The 19,187-nt window shown below is 45.6% G+C and overlaps 1 protein-coding gene across 1 annotated transcript; it reads left to right on the top strand.

The window, feature by feature from the left end:
* The first annotated feature begins 5,416 nt into the window (after window positions 1-5,416).
* On the top strand, window positions 5,417-6,807 carry LOC125314103. The gene is made up of 2 exons (XM_048275565.1): window positions 5,417-5,969; window positions 6,197-6,807. Exons 1-2 carry the CDS (start codon window positions 5,417-5,419, stop codon window positions 6,805-6,807), a joined length of 1,164 nt encoding a protein of 387 aa, XP_048131522.1.
* Window positions 6,808-19,187: the final 12,380 nt, after the last annotated feature.

The raw sequence follows: 19,187 nt of genomic DNA, 5'->3' as shown, positions 1-19,187 counted from the left end.
CTTTTCAAATGATTTCTTTATAATATACTAAACATTTCTTTTTGGCTTTACTTCTTCCAATTTTTGTTCTTTCAATGTAAGAGAAGTACAACTTTTATTTTTAATTATTTTCCTTGAGAGATTACGGAGAAATATTAGATTTGCTATCTAATATTCTTACTTGAAACTCTGTTGTAACCTTGTGACGCCCTGGAAATTCGTAGTATGTAATTTGCCCGAATTCAATTAAAGGAAGAAAATTAAATTTTAGTCGGTGCAAAATTTCAGATCGTAAGGGCTTAAGTGACGAATTTTGAACGAGTCCCGATTTGTCGTTCGGTTTCGATTAGGTCTCGAAATCTCGGTCGCTGCGACTTAGGATTTTTAATTCTCGCGCCTAGACCTTTTCCGGACCGAACCTAGCTTGTGAAAATCCAAATTTTATTCTCCGTCGGTCGAGCCAAAAATTCGTTTAGTCTTGATTTATCAAAAGACCGTTTCACCCTCCAATAATACACTAGAAGACAAGATATTTAAAAATATCTTGTGGGCCGCACTTTCCATAAATTCCCTCACCCACCAGTAAAATTTGGTCAACTGATCCCTCTCTCTCTCTCTCTCTCTGCGGACCTCTCCCCCCCCCCCCTTCACCGTGCGAGCATCTCTTCCCTCACTGAAGCTTCCTCCTCCTTCCTCGGTTCTTGTTGCACGACCACCGCTACCTCGGCTCCACGCTGTCGCACCTCGGCCCACCCGCCATTGACGACCACCATGGAAGGCGCCGAACAACCCTCGCGAGCCAAGCCCCCCACCTCCCCTATTTTGTGTCGCTCGGGTCTTTGCTTCTATACGGGCTGCCGCACAACCACCGCTGCCTCTAGCCACCTCCGCTTGCCTCTGGATACCATCCCAACTCCGTCCGACCGCCGCGTGCCACCTCGAGCCGCCACGAACAGCCCCAGAGCGGTCCTCGATGCACACCTGGCCTATTTTGGCGTCTCCGATTTCCGTAGCTGCCGCAGCTATTTTAGTTCAGCTCTGCCGCTCGTCAATCACCCTCGGTGACCGTCCTCCATACCTTACCGTCCCCCAAAGCTGTTGGAAGTGGTTCGCCGCCCATAGAGCTCGATTTTAGCCCCGGAAACCTCTCCCCTATTCTGACCCAAGCGCCCTGTTTCTGCACCGGTTCTATCCAGCCGCTGCACTACCCCCTTCAGCCATCTACTACCGCCTCCGGCGTTACCTACAGACTACCCCGGAGACCCCGACCATGGCCAAACTTCTCCCCGGCTCGTGAGCCGCCCAAAACCCCACAAAACAGCTCTGTTTCCCTGTTTTCACCGCTGTCATGTTCTGTGATCTACTGTTCACAGCTGGCCGCCACTGTTTCGCCTAACTCCTACTACCGGCCGCCACCCTCGGGTCCCATGCCGCTGTCCCGAGGTGTCTCCAAGTCCTTCGGGCCATCCTTGACCAAGTTGGAAGCCCAAAGTCGATTGGGTCACGAGTCGCCAATAGTCGTCGTCGAGCCGAGCTAAGGCAAGTTCGTTATCATCGCCGCCCGAGCTGAGACTACCCGAGCTAGTTAAAATTGTGAGTTAGCCCCTAACTCTTGGTTTGGACGCTAATTGGGTTCGGAATTAGATTAATTAGCTAATTAGGGTATTTAGGTAGATTAATTACGGTTGGGCTAGATAGAAACATGGTTCGAGCTAAATGACCGTAATTATTTAAGACTAGTCGATTAGCTAGGTTGTTTGTGGCTAATTGGTGATTAGAATTGATTGATTGTGTTGATTGATCACGAGTGAGCGATAGGTTAGAGACGAGCGCGCGATTGATCATCAATTGGGATTGAAATTGTAATTAAAAATTGACTGGCCGTAATTGATGAATTGATTCTTGAATTGTTGAGTATGAATGCCAAAGTGGATTATTGGTTGCCGTGGGGGTCCGATTAGAGGTTAATCGCCCTGAATTGCTTGATCCGTCGGTCGATATAATTGCGCATTCATGTGACCACGTATGATATCGAGTTGCATGATTTTGCACGAAAATAGCCTTGGGTCAAGCATTTGAACATGCGAGTATGAGCATTCGATCTAATCCAAAGAAATGAAATGGATGGTTGTCGAAGTGTTTGAGTGGTCACATAATTAGATAATTCCGACAATAATTGTCTTCTAGTTGGTCGGTCCTGGCAATCATTGTCTTCTGATTCTTGGATGCGCGTCGGTCATTATCTTCTGGCTATTCGTTTGCCGGTCGCAGCTTGTGAAGGGCCGAAGCCTTTTAAGGATTCCCGTTAGCTTTGTGCTGTGTCGACAATCATTGTCTTACGGTTGGTCGAGTGGAGTCACATGGACTATCAGAAGCCGTCGTAGGAACTAAGGGACAATGCCTGGCCCTGCCCAGATAGCACCAACCGACTAGTGTGCTGGCCCTACGGGTCGTTGCTGATAATAAATGGACTACGTGTGGTGTCATGTGCATGTAAGTGCTGTGATGCTTTGCCAATGGATTGATCTGGTTTGATTGATTTGACTATTGAGTCGCGTACGCATTGCATTACGTGTGGCCTGGAGGGTAAGCTTGCATGTAGTTGAAATATCTACTATGTGATGATGTGACCGGTTGTTAGGATGTTTGAGCGAATCAACGCCCTAGCCAGGCTTAGGCGTTGGCTCACTGAGATTTATTTCTCACCTTGTCATTGTTAACCATTTTCAGGCAATGATGGGGCTTGTGGACATTAAGGCGAGGATCGTTGTAGGATTTTTTGGGAGTAGATGAGGGTTTAACCCTACCCGACCGTGTTTCTTTTTGAGGTCTTAGAGAGCCGCCCCGAAGTATGGGGTTGTCTATGACTGTGTGTAGCTCTATAGAGTTAAAATTCATCTGCTCTTGCTTTATGAATGAAATGATCTTTTATGAAATGATTGTGGTGATTTTTCTACTATTCTATCCCGCCGATCTTGTTTGTTTGGGAGAGTTGCACGTTCCGCATGCGCCGTAATTTCGTAAGTCGATAATGTACCTAGGATGCTATCATTTATGACTTGTGGCGAATTGGTAGGGATGTTGCGAGCCGAAGAGTCGGGGTGTGACATCCTCGCCCAAGGTGGTATGATGATAAAGTCAGCCTAATCCATCCGGTCATTAGCCTAGAGTAATAAGGAGTGATAGAAATTGGGATAATTAGTGGGTTAATAATCGTTATGCATGTGGTTGTTGATATGGATTTGAGTTGTGGGGCTGTCTTACGATTGCGCTTGCTATGAGGTATGCGGGACTCCGTAATTTACTTGCGAAATGAGCGAACACGATAGAAGAGCACCCCGAGGACCCCAGATTGGGCCTGTCGGGCCGATAGAGGAAAGTCTATAGGAAGAAAGAGCACCGCGTGTCGTTGGACCTGTTGAGCAAGAGCCGATTATGGCTGGGATCCTACAAGTGCTTGGAGCTATTGGAGACCCGATGGGGCAACAAGTGTGAAATCAAAACCCTGCTGCCGCCGTTGCTTCTGAAGCCCCACCCGTGAATCCGCCAGCGAGAGCTATGAATGATGGACGCCTGGCTCAAAGGATGGTGGAGCAATTTCTTAAGTTGAAACCGCCCAAGTTCACTGGGAGCGGAGATCCCGAAGCTGTCACCTCGTGGATCGAGGAGCTAGAGAAAGCGTTCGACTTGCTAAGGTGTACCGATGAGGACAATGTCACCCTGGCCATATACCGGTTGTAAGGAAACGTAAGTACATGGTGGAGAGCTTCTAAGGATAGAGTCTTCCCCAAGGGCATGGTCCCGATGTGGGATGCCTTCGTGGAAGCGTTTAATAGGAAATATTTCTCAGATACCGTAAGAGAGCAAAAGATGGCAGAGATCTTTCGCCTGCGTCAAAACCAGGTGACAGTGGATTAGTATGAGGCCAAATTTGCTAAGCTATCTAAGTACGCTCCTAGGCTGGTTGAAGAGCTTGTGGATAGGGCCGGAAGGTTCAGAGATGGGCTGAAGCCCGAGATTTGGAGTGTGCTGGTACCAATCAACTTGAAGGGCTACAATGACCTCTATGAGAGAGCTCGGATGGTAGAACAAGATTTGGCTGAAAGGGCTGCCACTTCTGGATCGCGGTTCGTGCCCTCGAATAGGTTTGATAAGCGGCAAGGGAAGAGGCCGATGCAAGGTAACAGATTTAACATCCCGCCTAATTGTCGAGGAGCGATTAGTAAGCCGATATCTCGCCGAGATGATGTCTATCGCTTATGTAATTAGAGGCATGGGTTTGCTCTGTGTGGGATGCGTGAAGCCTACTTTGGATGTCGCCAACAGGGCTATCTTGTGAGGGACCGCCCGTAGAGGCAATAAGTAAAGCCGCTGGGAGGCCGGGTTGGAAGGATTGCGCCACCGAATTACCAAAACAGACCCTAGGCGCAAGGACAAGTGTTTGCTATCACCCGAGAGGAGGCAAAGGATTCCCCGACCGTCACAGGTACGGTCCTCTTGCAGAATAGCGTAGCCTATGCTTTGTTTGACTTTGGTGTTACGCATTCGTTTGTTGCGGATCGGTTCGTTAAGCTTTCTAGTTTAATTGTGGCACCGTTAGATATTGTTTTCAAGGTGTCTACACATTTAAAGGATAGCGTAATAGTTGCAATAGGCTATCTTGGTTGTAGACTAATAGTAAATGGTCACGAGAGTGAGATAGATCTAGTTGTATTGGAGATGTACGATTTTGATCTAATCGTGGGAATGGACTGGTTAACAAAGCAAAGGGCCATAATGGATCGTTTTCGCAAGGCTATTCAATTTAGGTCGTTGGATGGAGCCAATTTTGAATTTGTGGGAAATCGAGGAGGAACCTCAATCGTAGTAATCTCATCGCTAGAGGTGACTCGCTTGTTGGAAAGTGGTTGCCAAGGTTGTTTGGCTGCAGTAGTGGATACGTCTGCTGGGGAAACAAAGCTAGAGGATATTGCTGTAGTATGTGAGTTTCCAGGCGTCTTTCCCAAAGAACTGCCTGGATTACCGACGGATAGAGAAATAGAGTTTGTGATTGAGCTAACTCCGGGGACGGAGCCGATCTCTAAGGCGCCGTATAGGATGACGTTGTCAGAACCGAAGGAACTCAAGATTCAAATGCGGAACTATTGGATAAAGGGTTCATTCACCTTAGTGCATCACCTTAGGGAGCGCCCGTGTTATTCGTTAAGAAGAAGGATGGGTCTATGAGGTTGTGTATAGACTATAGGCAGCTAAACCAAGTGACGATCAAGAACAAGTACCCACCGCCGAGGATTGATGATTTGTTCGATCAACTGCAAGGAGTATCAGTGTTTTCTAAGATTGATCTACGGACGGGATACCATCAGTTGAGGATCGGGAAAGAGGATATACCGAAGACGGCATTTAGGATGCGTCATGGACACTATGATTCACGGTGATGCCGTTTGGTCCGACAAATGCTCATGTTGCTTTTATGGATCTAATGAACAGAGTGTCTAAGGAATTCTTGGATCGCTTTATCATAGTGTTTATAGACTATATCCTGGTGTACTCGAAGAGTTCTGAGGACCATGAACAACACCCGAGGATAGTGTTGGAGACTACGAGAATGCATCGAGTTTTTGCCAAGCTCAATAAATGCGAGTTTTGGTTGGCTCGTGTGGCGTTCTTAGGCCACGTAGTTTCCGACGAAGGTATTGCTGTGGACCCGTCTAAGATTAAGGCGATCGTGGGCTGGCCAAGACCGACGATAGTGACTGAGATCAGAAACTTTTTGGGTCCGGCGGGCTATTATAGGCAATTTGTAGAGAAGTTCTCAGCTATAGCCTCGCCTATGATTAAGCTGCTGAAAAAGGATGTGAAGTATGAATGGACAGACAAGTGCGAGCGTAGTTTCCAAGAGCTTAAGCATAAGGCGACTACGGCTCCGGTGTTGACGATTCCGTCTCGTCCCGGAGGATTCGAGATATATAGTGATGCGTCTCTCGGAGGTCTAGGGTGTGTTCTAATGCAACATGGAAGGGTTGTTACGATGCAACATGGAAGGGTAGTAGCGTATGCATCTCGCCGATTGAAACCCCATGAGTTGAGCTACCCAACACACGACACGGAGTTGGCTGCGGTCATGTTCGCGCTGAAGAATTGGAGGCATTATCCGATTGGGGAAATTTTTCAAGTGTATACCGATCATCAAAGTCCCAAGTACCTATTCTCTTAGAAAAGTTGAACATGAGGCAGCGTCGATGGATAAAGCTGCTTAAGGATTATGATTGTGAGATCTTATATCATCCGAGCAAGGCGAATAAGGTTGCAGATGCCCCGAGTAGAAAATCAGCGATTGCTCAATTACGTGTGAATGAATGGCGTCTGTTTGAGCAAGTGGGAGACTCGGACTTCAAGTTAGAGATAAGTCGTCTGTCAAGTCTAGTGGATACTTTGAGGATTGAACCGGAAGTGCATACCGGAATTAAGACCCTACGATCGACGGACCCTACTATTCAGAAGATCCTTCAAGAGGACTCAGCTAAACGAAGAGTTGACTTTCAAGTGGCCAATGATCGGATACTCAAGTTTAGAGGACGTCTAGTTGTGCCGGTCAATGAAAGTCTAAGGGAGGATATCTTATCGGAGGCGCATCATAGCAGTTATAGTATCCACCCTGCAGGTACCAAGATGTATCAGAATACGAAGCAACATTTTTGGTGGAATGGAATGAAGGCGGATATAGCCAAACATGTGGCTAAGTGTTTGACCTTTCGGCGGGTCAAGGTGCAAGACTGTAAGCCTGGAGGACTCCTGCGGCCTTTAGAGATCCCGGAATGGAAATAGGAGCATATCACGATGGACGTCGTGATGGGATTGCCAAGAAGTCAGAGAGCACATGATTTGATCCGGGTTGTAGTCGATAGATTAACGAAGTCGGCACACTTCATTCCAGTAAGAAAAGACTTCACCATGGACAGATATGCAGATTTGTATGTGAGGCACATCGTGAGACTGCATGGAGTACCGGTGACGATTACCTTAGATCGTAATCCCAAGTTCACTACCACATTTTGAAAAAGTCTGCATGCTGCTTTAGGAATGAAGCTGCAGTTCGATACGACCTATCACCCGCAAACAGATGGTCGATCCGAAAGGAAGATCCAGACTCTTGAGGATATGCTAAGAGCCTATGTCTTGGATTTCAAAGGCGGTTGGGAAGAGCGATTGCATTTGGTTGAGTTCGCCTACAACAACGGTTTTTAGCAGAGTATCAAGATGGCACCATTTGAAACGTTGTGTGGTAGAGCGTGCTGAACGCCGGTCTGTTGGGACGAAGTAGGTGAAAGAAAGATCACCGGTCCCGAGTTAGTGGAGTAGTCTGTGGAAGTTGTCAAGGTGATCAGAGATAGGCCGAGGACCGCTTAGAGTCGTCGGAAAAGCTATGTAGATAGGAGGCGTAGACCTCTAGAATTCCAAGTGGGCGATCATACCTTTTTGAAGGTATCGCCTATGAGAAGGACATCTCATTTTGGCAATAAAAGAAAGTTGAGCCCTAGGTATGTTGGGCCTTTCGAAATTTTGGAGCGGATAGGAAATTTGGCTTATCGTCTTACACCGCCTCCAAGATCGGCCTAAGTGCAAAACGTATTCCACGTATCGATGTTAAGGAAGTGCGAGCTAGACCCCTCTCATGTGCTGAGTTATGAAGAAATCGAGCTAGATGAGCGAGCCGCGCACGTGGAACGGCCCGTCGGGATCGTAAATGGGAAAGAGCAAGTGCTCCGGAGCAAGACGATTCGGTTGGTCAATGTGGTTTGGCAACACAACGCAACCGAAGGTGCCACCTGGGAGAACGAGGAAGTTATGAAGAGTAGCCACCCGTATCTTTTTTATTAGTCATGATCGCATTGTAATTTCGAGGACGAAATTTTCTAAGGTGGGGAGAGTTGTGATGCCTTGGAAATTTGTAGTACGTAATTTTCCCGAATTCAATTAAAGGAAGAAAATTGAATTTTAGTCGGTGCAAAATTTCGGATTGTAAGGACTTAAGGAGCGAATTTTGGACGAGTCCCGATTTGTCCTTCGGTTTCGATTAGGTCTCGAAATCTTAGTCGCCGCAACTTAGGATTTTTAATCCTCGCACCTAGATCTTTTCCGGACCGAACCTAGCCCGTGAAAATCCAAATTTTATTCTCCGTCGATCGAGCCAAAAATTCGTTCAATCTTGATTTATCAAAAGACCGTTTCACCCTCCAATAATACACTATAAAACAAGATAAAATATCTTGTTAGGTTCAACTTGCCATAAATGCCCCCCACCCACCGATTAAATCTGGTCAACTCAGCCCCCTCTCTCTCTCTCTCAGCAGACCTCTCCCCCTCCCCTGTTCACTGCGTGAGCAGCCCCCATCACCGAAGCTTCCTCCCCCTTCTTAGGTTCTTGTTGCGCGACTACCACCTCCAGCCACCACCACCTTAGCTGCACGCCGTCGTACCTCGGTCCGCTCGCCATCGACAACCGCCGTGGAAGCTGCTGGACAACCCTCGCGAGCCAAGCCCCCCACCTGCCCTGTTTTGCGTCGCTCGGGTCTTTGCTTCTGCTCAAGCTGCCGCACGACCACCGCCGCCTCTAGCCACCTCCTTCCGCCTCTGGACTCTATCCCACCTCTGTCCGATCGCCGCGTACCACCTCGAGCCTCCACGAACAGCCCGGCGGCAGTCCCCTTCGCACGCTTATCCTATTTTGGGGTCTTAGATCTCCGCAGCTGCTGCAGCCGTTTTAGCTCGGCTCCGCCACTCGCCGATCACCCCCAGCACTCGTCCTCTACATCTCACCGTCCCCCAAAGCTGTTGGAAGTGTTTTGCCGCCCGTAGAGCACAATTTCAGCCCCGGAATCCCCTCCCCTGTTCTGACCCGAGTGTCCTGTTTTCGCACCGGTTCCGTCCAGCCGCTGCACCTTTGCCTCCGACGCCATCTACAGCTACCCCGGATACCCCCAACCATGGCCAAACTTTCCCCCAGCTAGTGAGCCACCCAAAACCCCACAAAACAGCTCCGTTTCCCTGTTTTCACCGCTGTCTTGTTACGTGATCTTCCGTTCACCGCCGACCGCCACTGTTTTGCCCAACTCCAGCCACTATCCGCCACCCTTGGGTCTCGTGCTGCTGACCCGAGGTGTCGCCAAGTCCTTCGGGCCATCCTTGACCACATTCGAAGCCCAAAGTCGATTGGGTCGCGAGTCGCCGATCGTCATTGTCGGCCCCGGCCGGATTGGGCCGCGAGTTCATTATCGTCGTCGCCCGGGTTGAGATTGCCCGAGCTAGTTAAAATTGTGAGTTAGCCTCTAACTCTCGGTTAGAACGTCAATTGCGTTCGGAATTAGATTAATTAGCTAATTATGGTATTTAGGTAGATTAATTACGGTCGGGCTAGATAGAAACTTGGTTCGAGCTAAATGACCATAATTATTTAAGACTAGTCGATTAGCTAGGTTGTTTGTGGTTAATTGGTGATTAGAATTGATTGATTGTGTTGATTGATTGCAAGCGAGCGATAGGTCAGAGACGAGTGCGCAATTAACTCACAATTGGGATTGAAATTGTAATTAAAAATTGACTGGCTGCAATTGATGAATTGATTTTTGAATTGTTGAGTGCAAATGCCAAAGTGGATTGTTGGTTGCCATGGGCGTCCGATTAAAGGTTAATCGCGCCAAATTGCTTAATCTGTCAATCAATATAATTGCGCATTCATGTGACCACATATGAGATCGGATTGTATGATTTTGCATGAAAACGGCCTTGGGCCAAGTATTTGAACATGCGAGTATGAGCATTCGGCCTAATTCAAAGAAATGAACTGGTTAGTTGTTGAAGTGCGTGAGTGGTCACATAATTGGATAATTTCGATAATCATTATCTTATAGTTGGTTGATCCTGGCAATCATTGTCTTCTAATTCTTGGATGCGCGTCAATCATTGTCTTTTGGCTATTCGTTTGCCTGTCGTAGCTTGTGAAGGCGCGAAACCTTTTAAGGATTCCCGTTAGCCCCGTGCCGTGTCGACAATCATTGTCTTACGGTTGGTCGAGCGGAGTTACATGGACTATTAGAAACCGTTGCCGGAAGTAAGGGACGATGCCTAGTCCCGCCAGGAGAGCACAAATTGACTAGTGTGATGGACCTACGGGTCGTTGCTAATAATAAATAGACTACGTGTGGTGTCCTGTGCATGCAAGTATTGTGATGCTTTGCCAATGGATTGATCCGGTTTGATTGATTTAACTATTGAGTCAGGTCCGCATCGCATTATGTGTGGCCTGGAGGGTAAGCTTGCATGTGGTTGAAATATCTGCTCTGTGATGATGTGACTGGTTGTTAGGATGTACGAGCGAATCAACGCCCTAGTCGGGCTTAGGCGTTGACTCACCGAGATTTATTTCTCACCCCTTCGTTGTTAACCATTTTCAGGCAATGATGGAGCCCGCGGACATTAAGGCGAGGGTCGTTGTAGGATCTTTTGGGAGTAGATGAAAGTTTAACCCTACCTAACCGTGTTTCTTTTTGAGATCCTAGAGAGCTGCCCTAAAGTATGGGGTTGTGTTTGACTGTGTGTAACTCTATAGGGTTAAAATTCATCTACTCTTGCTCTATGAATGAAATGATTGTGGTGATTTTCCTACTATTCTATCCCGCTGATCTTGTTTGTTTGGGAGAGTTGCACGTTCTGCGTGGGCCATAATTTCGTAGGTCGATAGTATACCTAGGACGCGGTCCTTTATGACCTGTGGCGAATTGGTAGGGATGTTGCGAGCCCGAGAGTCGGGGTGTGACAATCCCCGCCGGATCTTTGCTAGTATCCATTAACAACGTTGTAGGGAAAAGTTTAAAGTATTCCATCAAAGAAATTATGTTAAATTCATTTTGTATCGTATATCTATTTGTGCGTGGGATGCCGGCTCTTAAGAAGTGGTGCTAGAGCATCTCGATTCGAGACCAAGTGGCGGCATGGCATCATACCTTAAAAGAGTGCTATCACGCCTTCTAATTTTGTTATTTATCCCATTCCGATCGATATTTTCCAAAAAATTTAAGAAGTTATTCATGCGACAATGGAGTCAAATTCAATTAAAGTTGTGAATCAAAAAAATTCCTTAGAAGCCTACGGATGAGAAATGTGATGGGTTCAAGTATTAGAATTATAGATTCGCCGAGGAGCGTTGGTGGTTCAACGATATTCTTGGGCAATTCCATAATTAAACGTCGATAGAGATTAGTCGTACTTCTCGATGTATGAAATCCAAATTTGGTATCATAGCCTTGGTTAATAATCTCTGCCTTATTTTCTTTGATCTTTTAGCTTGATTAATACGTTGATATTATTGTACGAATGATTGACTATGAACTGAATGAGAAAACACGTCTCGAAGTACGTACTATATAGCGTCGATCCGTGTGTTTCTGGCTAATGAAAATTGGTTTTGCACACACATATTCGGACATCTCGCCTGTACAAGAAAAATGAGTGGTCGCACACGTTCGGGAGATATCGAAAACCTTCGTACGCACCACGGCAAAGTCGAGGCACAATAATCACCGCGACCATTACTGCTTTGGCATGTTTAGCGTGTTTTCATTCGATGAAATTTAGTTTTGATTAGATAGCCAGATAGGTCTTGAGAATATGACCATTTTGAGTGGTCACCCGCCACAGAAGGACGCTAGACGGTGACACACGCCGACACACGCCTAGTACCAAGTGACGCGACCGTTACCAAGCAACGGTCAATGCTAACGTTGTGACATTTTGAATTTCCTGCCATTTCGAGACTAATGAATGAGAAGTTATCTAACGATGTATTTCGATCATATCTCGCTCGGACTCGATCAATCTCGAGTTAACCGACCATGAAATGGGATCTCGAAATTGGACAATGGACAATGAAGCATGCCAACATTTGACACGAATTGGACGTCACCTTATCGAGGGTAATTTCTATTGGAAAAGTGAAAAATTTGGACCGTTAGTGCGAAATTATCATTTTGCCCCCGGGAGGTATAATTTGGTATTAAGGAAGGATGAAGGGCAATTTGGTCATTTACAATTTCAGCATGTGGTGGCTGAAATTATTGGGGTGTTATGGTCATTTTGCATGAATAATTATGAAGAGAAGCCAAGTGTCAATTATTGGAAATTAGTCAAAATTGACCCATTTTGAATTAATATTCACTCTTTGACCACACCAATAATTGGTGAATTAACACTTTCTCTCTCCTCACTTCAGCTGAACATACTCTCTCTCTTCCTCTCCACATTCTCTGCTTCTTTTTCTTCAATTTCCTCACGAACAGAATCATTTCTGCTCGACCGGCCGTTGCCTGCCCCGATGCCCTATACTGTTCCGGCCATAACTTCTTCCTCCGATGTTGCCTTGAGGTAAAACTACTACCATTGAAAATATTATCGTCTTATCTTTCCAGGGACATATTATAAGCTTGATTTGGCCCAGTAATTTTTCCCATAAGTCTGTTTGAATGGACAAAGGTCTAGACGAGACAGAATCTGACCCGGTTTGAGAGAGAGCCTTCTTGCATCGGTTTCCATAGCTCATTTGGCTTCCAACTTGCGATGAGACCTTCTAGACATGTTGTACTTGAGTTAGCTGAGTTAGGATTGCAAGTTTAGTTGAGATTTGAATAATTTTCATGGCTAATTTTAGGTGAATTCTAGAGGACATAATTTGACCATTTGCGCGCCTAAAGGAGTCAGATTGATTGGAGGCCTTAAAGGAATCATTTTGACTTCAAATTTTCGGTGAGACCTCTATAATCATAGATTGAGAGGTTAGCAAGAAGATTATGGGATAATTTAAAGTTTAGAGGAAGTTTAATTGATGATTTAAGTTGGTTGTTGCAAGAACAGTTTCTGGTTAGCTGCTGCCCTATTCGGGCTGAAGCTGTTAGAGGCTATTCAAGGTGTCAATTGGCTTTGAAATTCTTGGTAAGACACCTTAGGATATAGTATAATGTGTTATTATGGAGTACACAAATTAGATTAGAGTTTATAAGTGGTTTCATAGCTGATTTGTGCAATTGAACTCAAGCCGTATACTACCCTGTTTTTGGACAGAATTGAAGTTAGACCTTGAGGCTTCATTTGGTGGATTGAGCTAGTCCAATTTGCTTTGTAGGTGACCCCTAACCCTTTATTAGGAAGTTAGGGTACTAATGGAGGAATTTAACCTTCAATTGATTGATTTTATAAGGTGAAATGTACTTGCAATGAGCAAGGTCCAATGTGTGTTTACCTTAGAGTGAAATTGTGTTTTCATGGCCATATGATATTTGATTGCCATAATGTGTGAACTGTTTGCCATGCAATGAAAGTGTTTGGCCATGGTGTTTCTCATGTTAATAGCATTGTTGATTGCTTGAGTTTGATATACTCGATCATGAAGTCTGTGGAAAGATAAGAACGGCTCGTGAACCCTTGATAATGAGAGACATAACATGAATTAGCTAGTGGATGGAAATGAGATATGTGAAACCCCGGGACTTGGCCATGCGGGGACGAGTTTTCCCCGGGACTTGTGTCATGCGGGGAGAAAGGAAACGAGATATATGAAACCCCGGGACTTGGCCATGCGGGGACAAGTTTACCACAGGACTTGTGCCATGCGGGGAAAAAGGAAACGAGATATGTGAAACCTTGGGACTTGGCCATGCGGGGACGAGTTTACCTTGGGATTTGTGCCATACGGGGAGAAACTATACCCTAAGTCTTAGTCATGCATGGTAAGTTTGATGCGTGTCGACACGGGCCATTGAGATGGCATTGGGAACCTAATGCGTTGAAACGCGGGTCCCGTAAATTGTTATAGCCTGAGGCGTAATTTACGCGGGCCTTTGTGTGGAATTGAGGTTGAATGGTGAGCCTTAGGTGTATTTACGTAGGTCAATTCACCGAGTTGAGAAATTATGGTAAAATGAGAATTAAATTATAAGGTCGCGCAAGTACTGTTCACGCGCCTCCCCCAAATGCTCTCGCCGGGCATCCTCACGGGTCTTGTTCACCCGACGGGAATTCGTTGATTCCGATTGTCTCCTCCATTGGATTTGGCTGATTTTTTCAGCGAAGGTCGTTGCATCCCATTCCACAAGTTCACCGCTCGGATTTCCCATTCAACCTCTCCTGTCACCCGAGGAACAGATTTACCATTTCGTGATTTTCTTCTGCTGGGTCTCGAGATCTTTGGTTGTTCCGTGGCATCCCGGATTCTTCAACCGGTGGATCAAGCTACTTTTACGTGCTAGTGGTCGACACAACCCTTCTCCAACTCCACTGCCTGGAGATTTCTTCCCGTGGACAACGAACAGATTTGAAAGTGGTCCTTTTCTGCTATATCAGAATAAAAGGAAATTGGTTATAGATGCCGCGATGAATGTAGTAGCTACAATTGATGATAGGGATGGTATTGGAACCGAACGGCGGATCGAGCGTGACCCTAGACGAAGTAGGGGAAGATCACGTGATAGGAAATCTAGGCCCCCTCCTATACATATACGTGAGCAACAGGGCACTTCAGCTGCTGGTCCTTCTAAGACTAAGGCCGATGCGGGCAGTCGACATGACAAGACACATAAATCTGCCATGGATGGGAATCAGGGGCACCGTAGAAGCAACAACAAGCCTAAGGGTGCTCGGCCTCGCTCATGGGCTAATGTTGCTAGAATGATGACTAAGGGCTATAACCTTGCTTATGTTGCCCCTTCAATGGTAGATGGGAAACCTATTGTGGACATTACGCCCGACATTGTAGCGGATGAAAATCCTTTGTTGAATCAATGTGTTGTAGGACGATTCATGGGGAGAAAACTCTACTTCAAATTGACCGAGGAAGTGATCAAAAAGACTTGGGGGGCTCAAGTTGTGGATGTGCGTACGCATGATAGTGGCTACTACTTCATTCATATTTCGGATGATTCCTTTAGAAGGAAAGTCTTGGACATGGGTCATATTTCCATCCAAAATCGTACTATGATGCTCCAAAAGTAGCACTCAAAGTTGAAGCTTAAGAAGGATGCTCATGACACCCTCCCAATTTGGATTAGACTAAAGAATGTTCCGCTATCTCTTTGGTCACAATCGGAGATTGGTCGTATTGCTAGTGCCATTGGCAACCCTCTATATGTTGACGCCCAAACCGAGGGAATGAAGAGACTCTCTTTTGCCCGAGTATGCGTGGAAATCAAGGCAACTCAGGCTCGCCTTGAAGTGATTAAAATACGTTGGGATGGAGAATTGATCCCGATTGAAATTGAATATGAATGGAAGCCTCTCTCCCGTCATTCTTGTGGAGTTTATGGCTACAAAACCGAGGTGACGGGCTTTCCTTGTGCCACCACCGTTGATGCTCCTATGGACAAATAAGCCCCCGCTTAGCCCCAAAACAAAGAAGAGTGGCAGCGGGTCCATAGGAAAACCGGGCGCAAATTCATGGCCTTGAGCTCCCCCCAAAATGCTGTGGTTCCTACTCAACCCGACTTGGTTCCCCCTCAACCCGTTGTCGCCTCCCACCTAGTGGAGACCGACTCCATAGAGACCGTTACCCAGGTCCAAACAAGCCGTGTTGCCTCTCCAAATCAGAAACCCTTGCTCGCTGAAACCGAGATAAAGAACACAGCAGCGAGAGCTTCACTCGCCCCTGCTCTACAGCAACAACCGTTGTACTCGGTGGATAACTCACGGGCCTCTTCCATACATTCTTCCGAATCTGAAAATGGTTATGGTAATGTAAGCAAAATAGCTCCGGACCTTGAAGAAGATTTCTCCTCTCCATCCCCTCCATTACTAGATCGCGAGCGACGAATGCTTTACCAGTACCGGTGAATGCTGAAGGCGAGGAGCATCCTCCTCTTGATATAGTCACTCCTCCTCTAAGACAGCCAAGCCTAAGTCTAAGAGGAAGAAAGGTCGCAAAAAATTGTGATACCCCTCCTCTCTCCTTGTAAATATGTTTTTAGGAGTGTGGAATATTAGGGGCCTTGTAGGCCCCCTTAGACAAACCGAGATTAGAGCATTTATAAGAAATAGCCAACTCTCTTGCATTGGCATCTTGGAGACAAAAGTCAAACAAGCTCGATTCGAGGCTATTTCTGCTAGTATCCTTCCGGGATGGCGTTGGTTAGCCAATTACGAATTCTCTACTCGCAGTAGGATATGGATCGGTTGGGATCCCCGGGTAATTGACTTCTTGGTTATTTCGGTATCGTCTCAAATTATACATGCCCACCTCTCATTTATTGCCATGAATAAGTCGTGTTTCCTAACGATTGTTTATGGCAATCACACTTTCATCTCTCGGAGACCTCTTTGGGTTGATCTCATTCGATTAAGTGCTTGCGACGAGTGATGGATGGTTGCTGGGGACTTTAATGCGATTCGAGATCATTCGGACGGGATGGGTGGCTCTAGTGCTTGGATTTCGTCGTTCGACGAATTTGGGGATTGCTTGACACAAGCGGTTCTTGATGATCTTAGATATGTTGGCCACCAATTCACTTGGGCCACCACATCGGGTGAATCAAGAAAGCAACACAAGATTGACCGCGTCTTGATCAATGATCATTGGAGCCACATATTTTCTTTCTTTGAGGTTACTTTCATGGCCCCCGGTATTTCGGACCATAGCCCCATGGTGGTCAGAGTTATGCAACCTCCCCCCTCTAAAAAATCGTTTAAATTCTTTAATTACTGGTCCTCTCACCCATCCTTCCCGGATATAGTTGCGCAGGTGTGGGCCACCCCTATTAGCGGCACTCCTATGTTCGTTGTTTGTAGCAAGCTCAAACTACTCAAGGGCCATCTCAAACAACTAAATAGAAGCTCTTTTTTCGACATTTCGGAACGCACCGAACAAGCTCGACTACACCTTGCTTCGGTCCAAGATGCTTTACGGCTTGACTTCAACAATCGAGCCCTTCTTGACCGAGAAGGGGAATGCCTTCGCAACTACTCTACACTAAGAATTCGGGAGGAATCTTTCTTTAAGCAGAAATCGAGAATCAAGTGGCTTAAGGAGGGCGACATGAATACAAAATTTTTCCACCATTCCGTCAACAAGAGGTTACTTCAAAGCTGCATATTATTGGTTTCTACTCCTACTGGTGAGCTACTCTCAGAACCAAATCAGGTTTGGTCTCATATTGTTGAGAAAAATCCCTAGACAGTTTTGAAGTTGACAAAATAATCAAAGTACTTTGTGTTTTGAGATAATGTCGTGATTTACTTGTTTTGCAAATTATTCTTTGGTGCGGGGATACACGGGATTGAATCTGGCAAAAAGATTTGGCTTAAATGTTGTTTCTGAGAGTCTCGGATGCTAGTTCGAGCTCGGACGATGAGCGGAGATAGCTCAGACATTGGAATAATGCTCAAGCTCTGAGAGAAGTACTTCACGAGCAGTAATCAGAATTTCAAGAGGAATACAAGTTGAGCTTAATTGATGCATATCAACGGACGCCATCGAGCTGGATCATTCTTGAAGATTCTCGATGACAGAGATCAATCAAGAATGCGGAACCAAGAAGACAAACAAAGACTTTCCAAATGGAAAAAATCATCTATGGAAACCCGGGATCATAATTGTATGGGCAATTTGATCCAAGAGGGGAAGACTCTCCTTTGGCGATCCCCAACAGCTAAGAGATCTTCTTTTGGCAATCATCTCATCCAAAAGGGTAGATTTAGAGAGATCTCTTCCGGATGTCTTGCAACGACTAGATTGGAGGCGGAAGAGTATAAAAGACATCTCGAAGATGAAGGGAAACAAGAGATCGGTGTTAAGAGGGAAAAGTGTTCATAATTCTTAGATAGTGTTAATTCCATTTCCAACACACTTCTTGATCTATCCATTGTAATTGTGAGGAGGTGTACACATAAGTGTTGAGCGCTAGGTTTGAAGTCTTGCATATCAAGGAGATCGCGAATCAGTAACCTCTGAGCGGCTTTCTAGTGGAATCCGGCCGATTGGGCGTCAGTAGAAGAAGTGGACGTAGGCTTAACCAAAGCTGAACCACTATAATCCCTCCGTGCGGTTTTCCTTATCTCTTACTCTGATCACTCTAAATATTTTGTGATAGCTAAACTGCATACGAACAACGCGCATCGTTCCCATTACATATCCTACATCAATTGAATTACTTGTTCGTTGCGATATACTCTAGCTCCATCATCCGAGATCTCCGTTTTTATTTGTGTGTTCTAAATTCCGCAATAAATCCTGAAAATCACACTCTATCACCTATTCACCCCCCCTCTACGTGAAATCACTAGCCATCAATAATTGGTATCAGAGCCCGATGCTCATATTTTGTGAAGTGTTTTTACTTCTGAACTAACGATCTTTATGGCTAGCAATTTCTCTCCTTCTTGGATTGAAGGTGGAAGCAACAACAGGCCACCATACTTTGAAGGAAAAGATTATAGCGATTGGCAGAATAAATTTAAAGCATTCTTCGGATGTCGGGATCCTCAAATGCGGGATGTCGTACAAAGAGGAGTAAATCCAACGACAGAGACTACAAGTGTAGGGGATAACACGACGGCTGCTCTAATCGCAACCGAGATAACCAAGAGATATGCTCTTGATGCAAAGGCCATTTATTCATTTTACAGTGCATTATCTCATACTGAATATAGACGTATTGCGGATTGCTCCTCATCGAAAGAAATATGGGATAAGCTTCATGTCACCTATGAAGGAACAAATAGAGTAAAGTAGACAAAAGTCCATTTTCTACTCGGACAATATGAAGCATTCAAAATGAAGCCCGAAGAGACAATAAAAGAAATGTTTGAAAGGTTCACGTAAATAGTGAATGGTCTCACATATCACGGGCAACTAGTTTCGAGACCGATGAGAATCAACAAGCTACTCCGAGCTCTTACAAAAGAATGGGACAACGTTAAAACTTCCATTTGAGAGACTCAAAGAATATCTCCCTTGTCAATGGATGAACTCATTGGAACTCTTCAATCTTATGAAGAAGAAAGAATCAATGATGAAAACACAACTAGAGGTAAGAAGTCAATTGCCTTAAAATCTAATGTTGATTCTGACGTTTCAGATTCCGAAGTCGAAGATGATGAAGAGCTAGCGCTCATGGTCAAGAGATTCAGAAGAATGGCTAAACAAGGCAGGAACTTCAAAGACAGAAAGGATC

Source organism: Rhodamnia argentea, chromosome 3 (genome assembly GCF_020921035.1).
Source record: "Rhodamnia argentea isolate NSW1041297 chromosome 3, ASM2092103v1, whole genome shotgun sequence".
Taxonomy (NCBI): Eukaryota; Viridiplantae; Streptophyta; class Magnoliopsida; order Myrtales; family Myrtaceae; genus Rhodamnia; species Rhodamnia argentea.
This window is presented reverse-complemented; position numbering and strand designations above follow the sequence as displayed.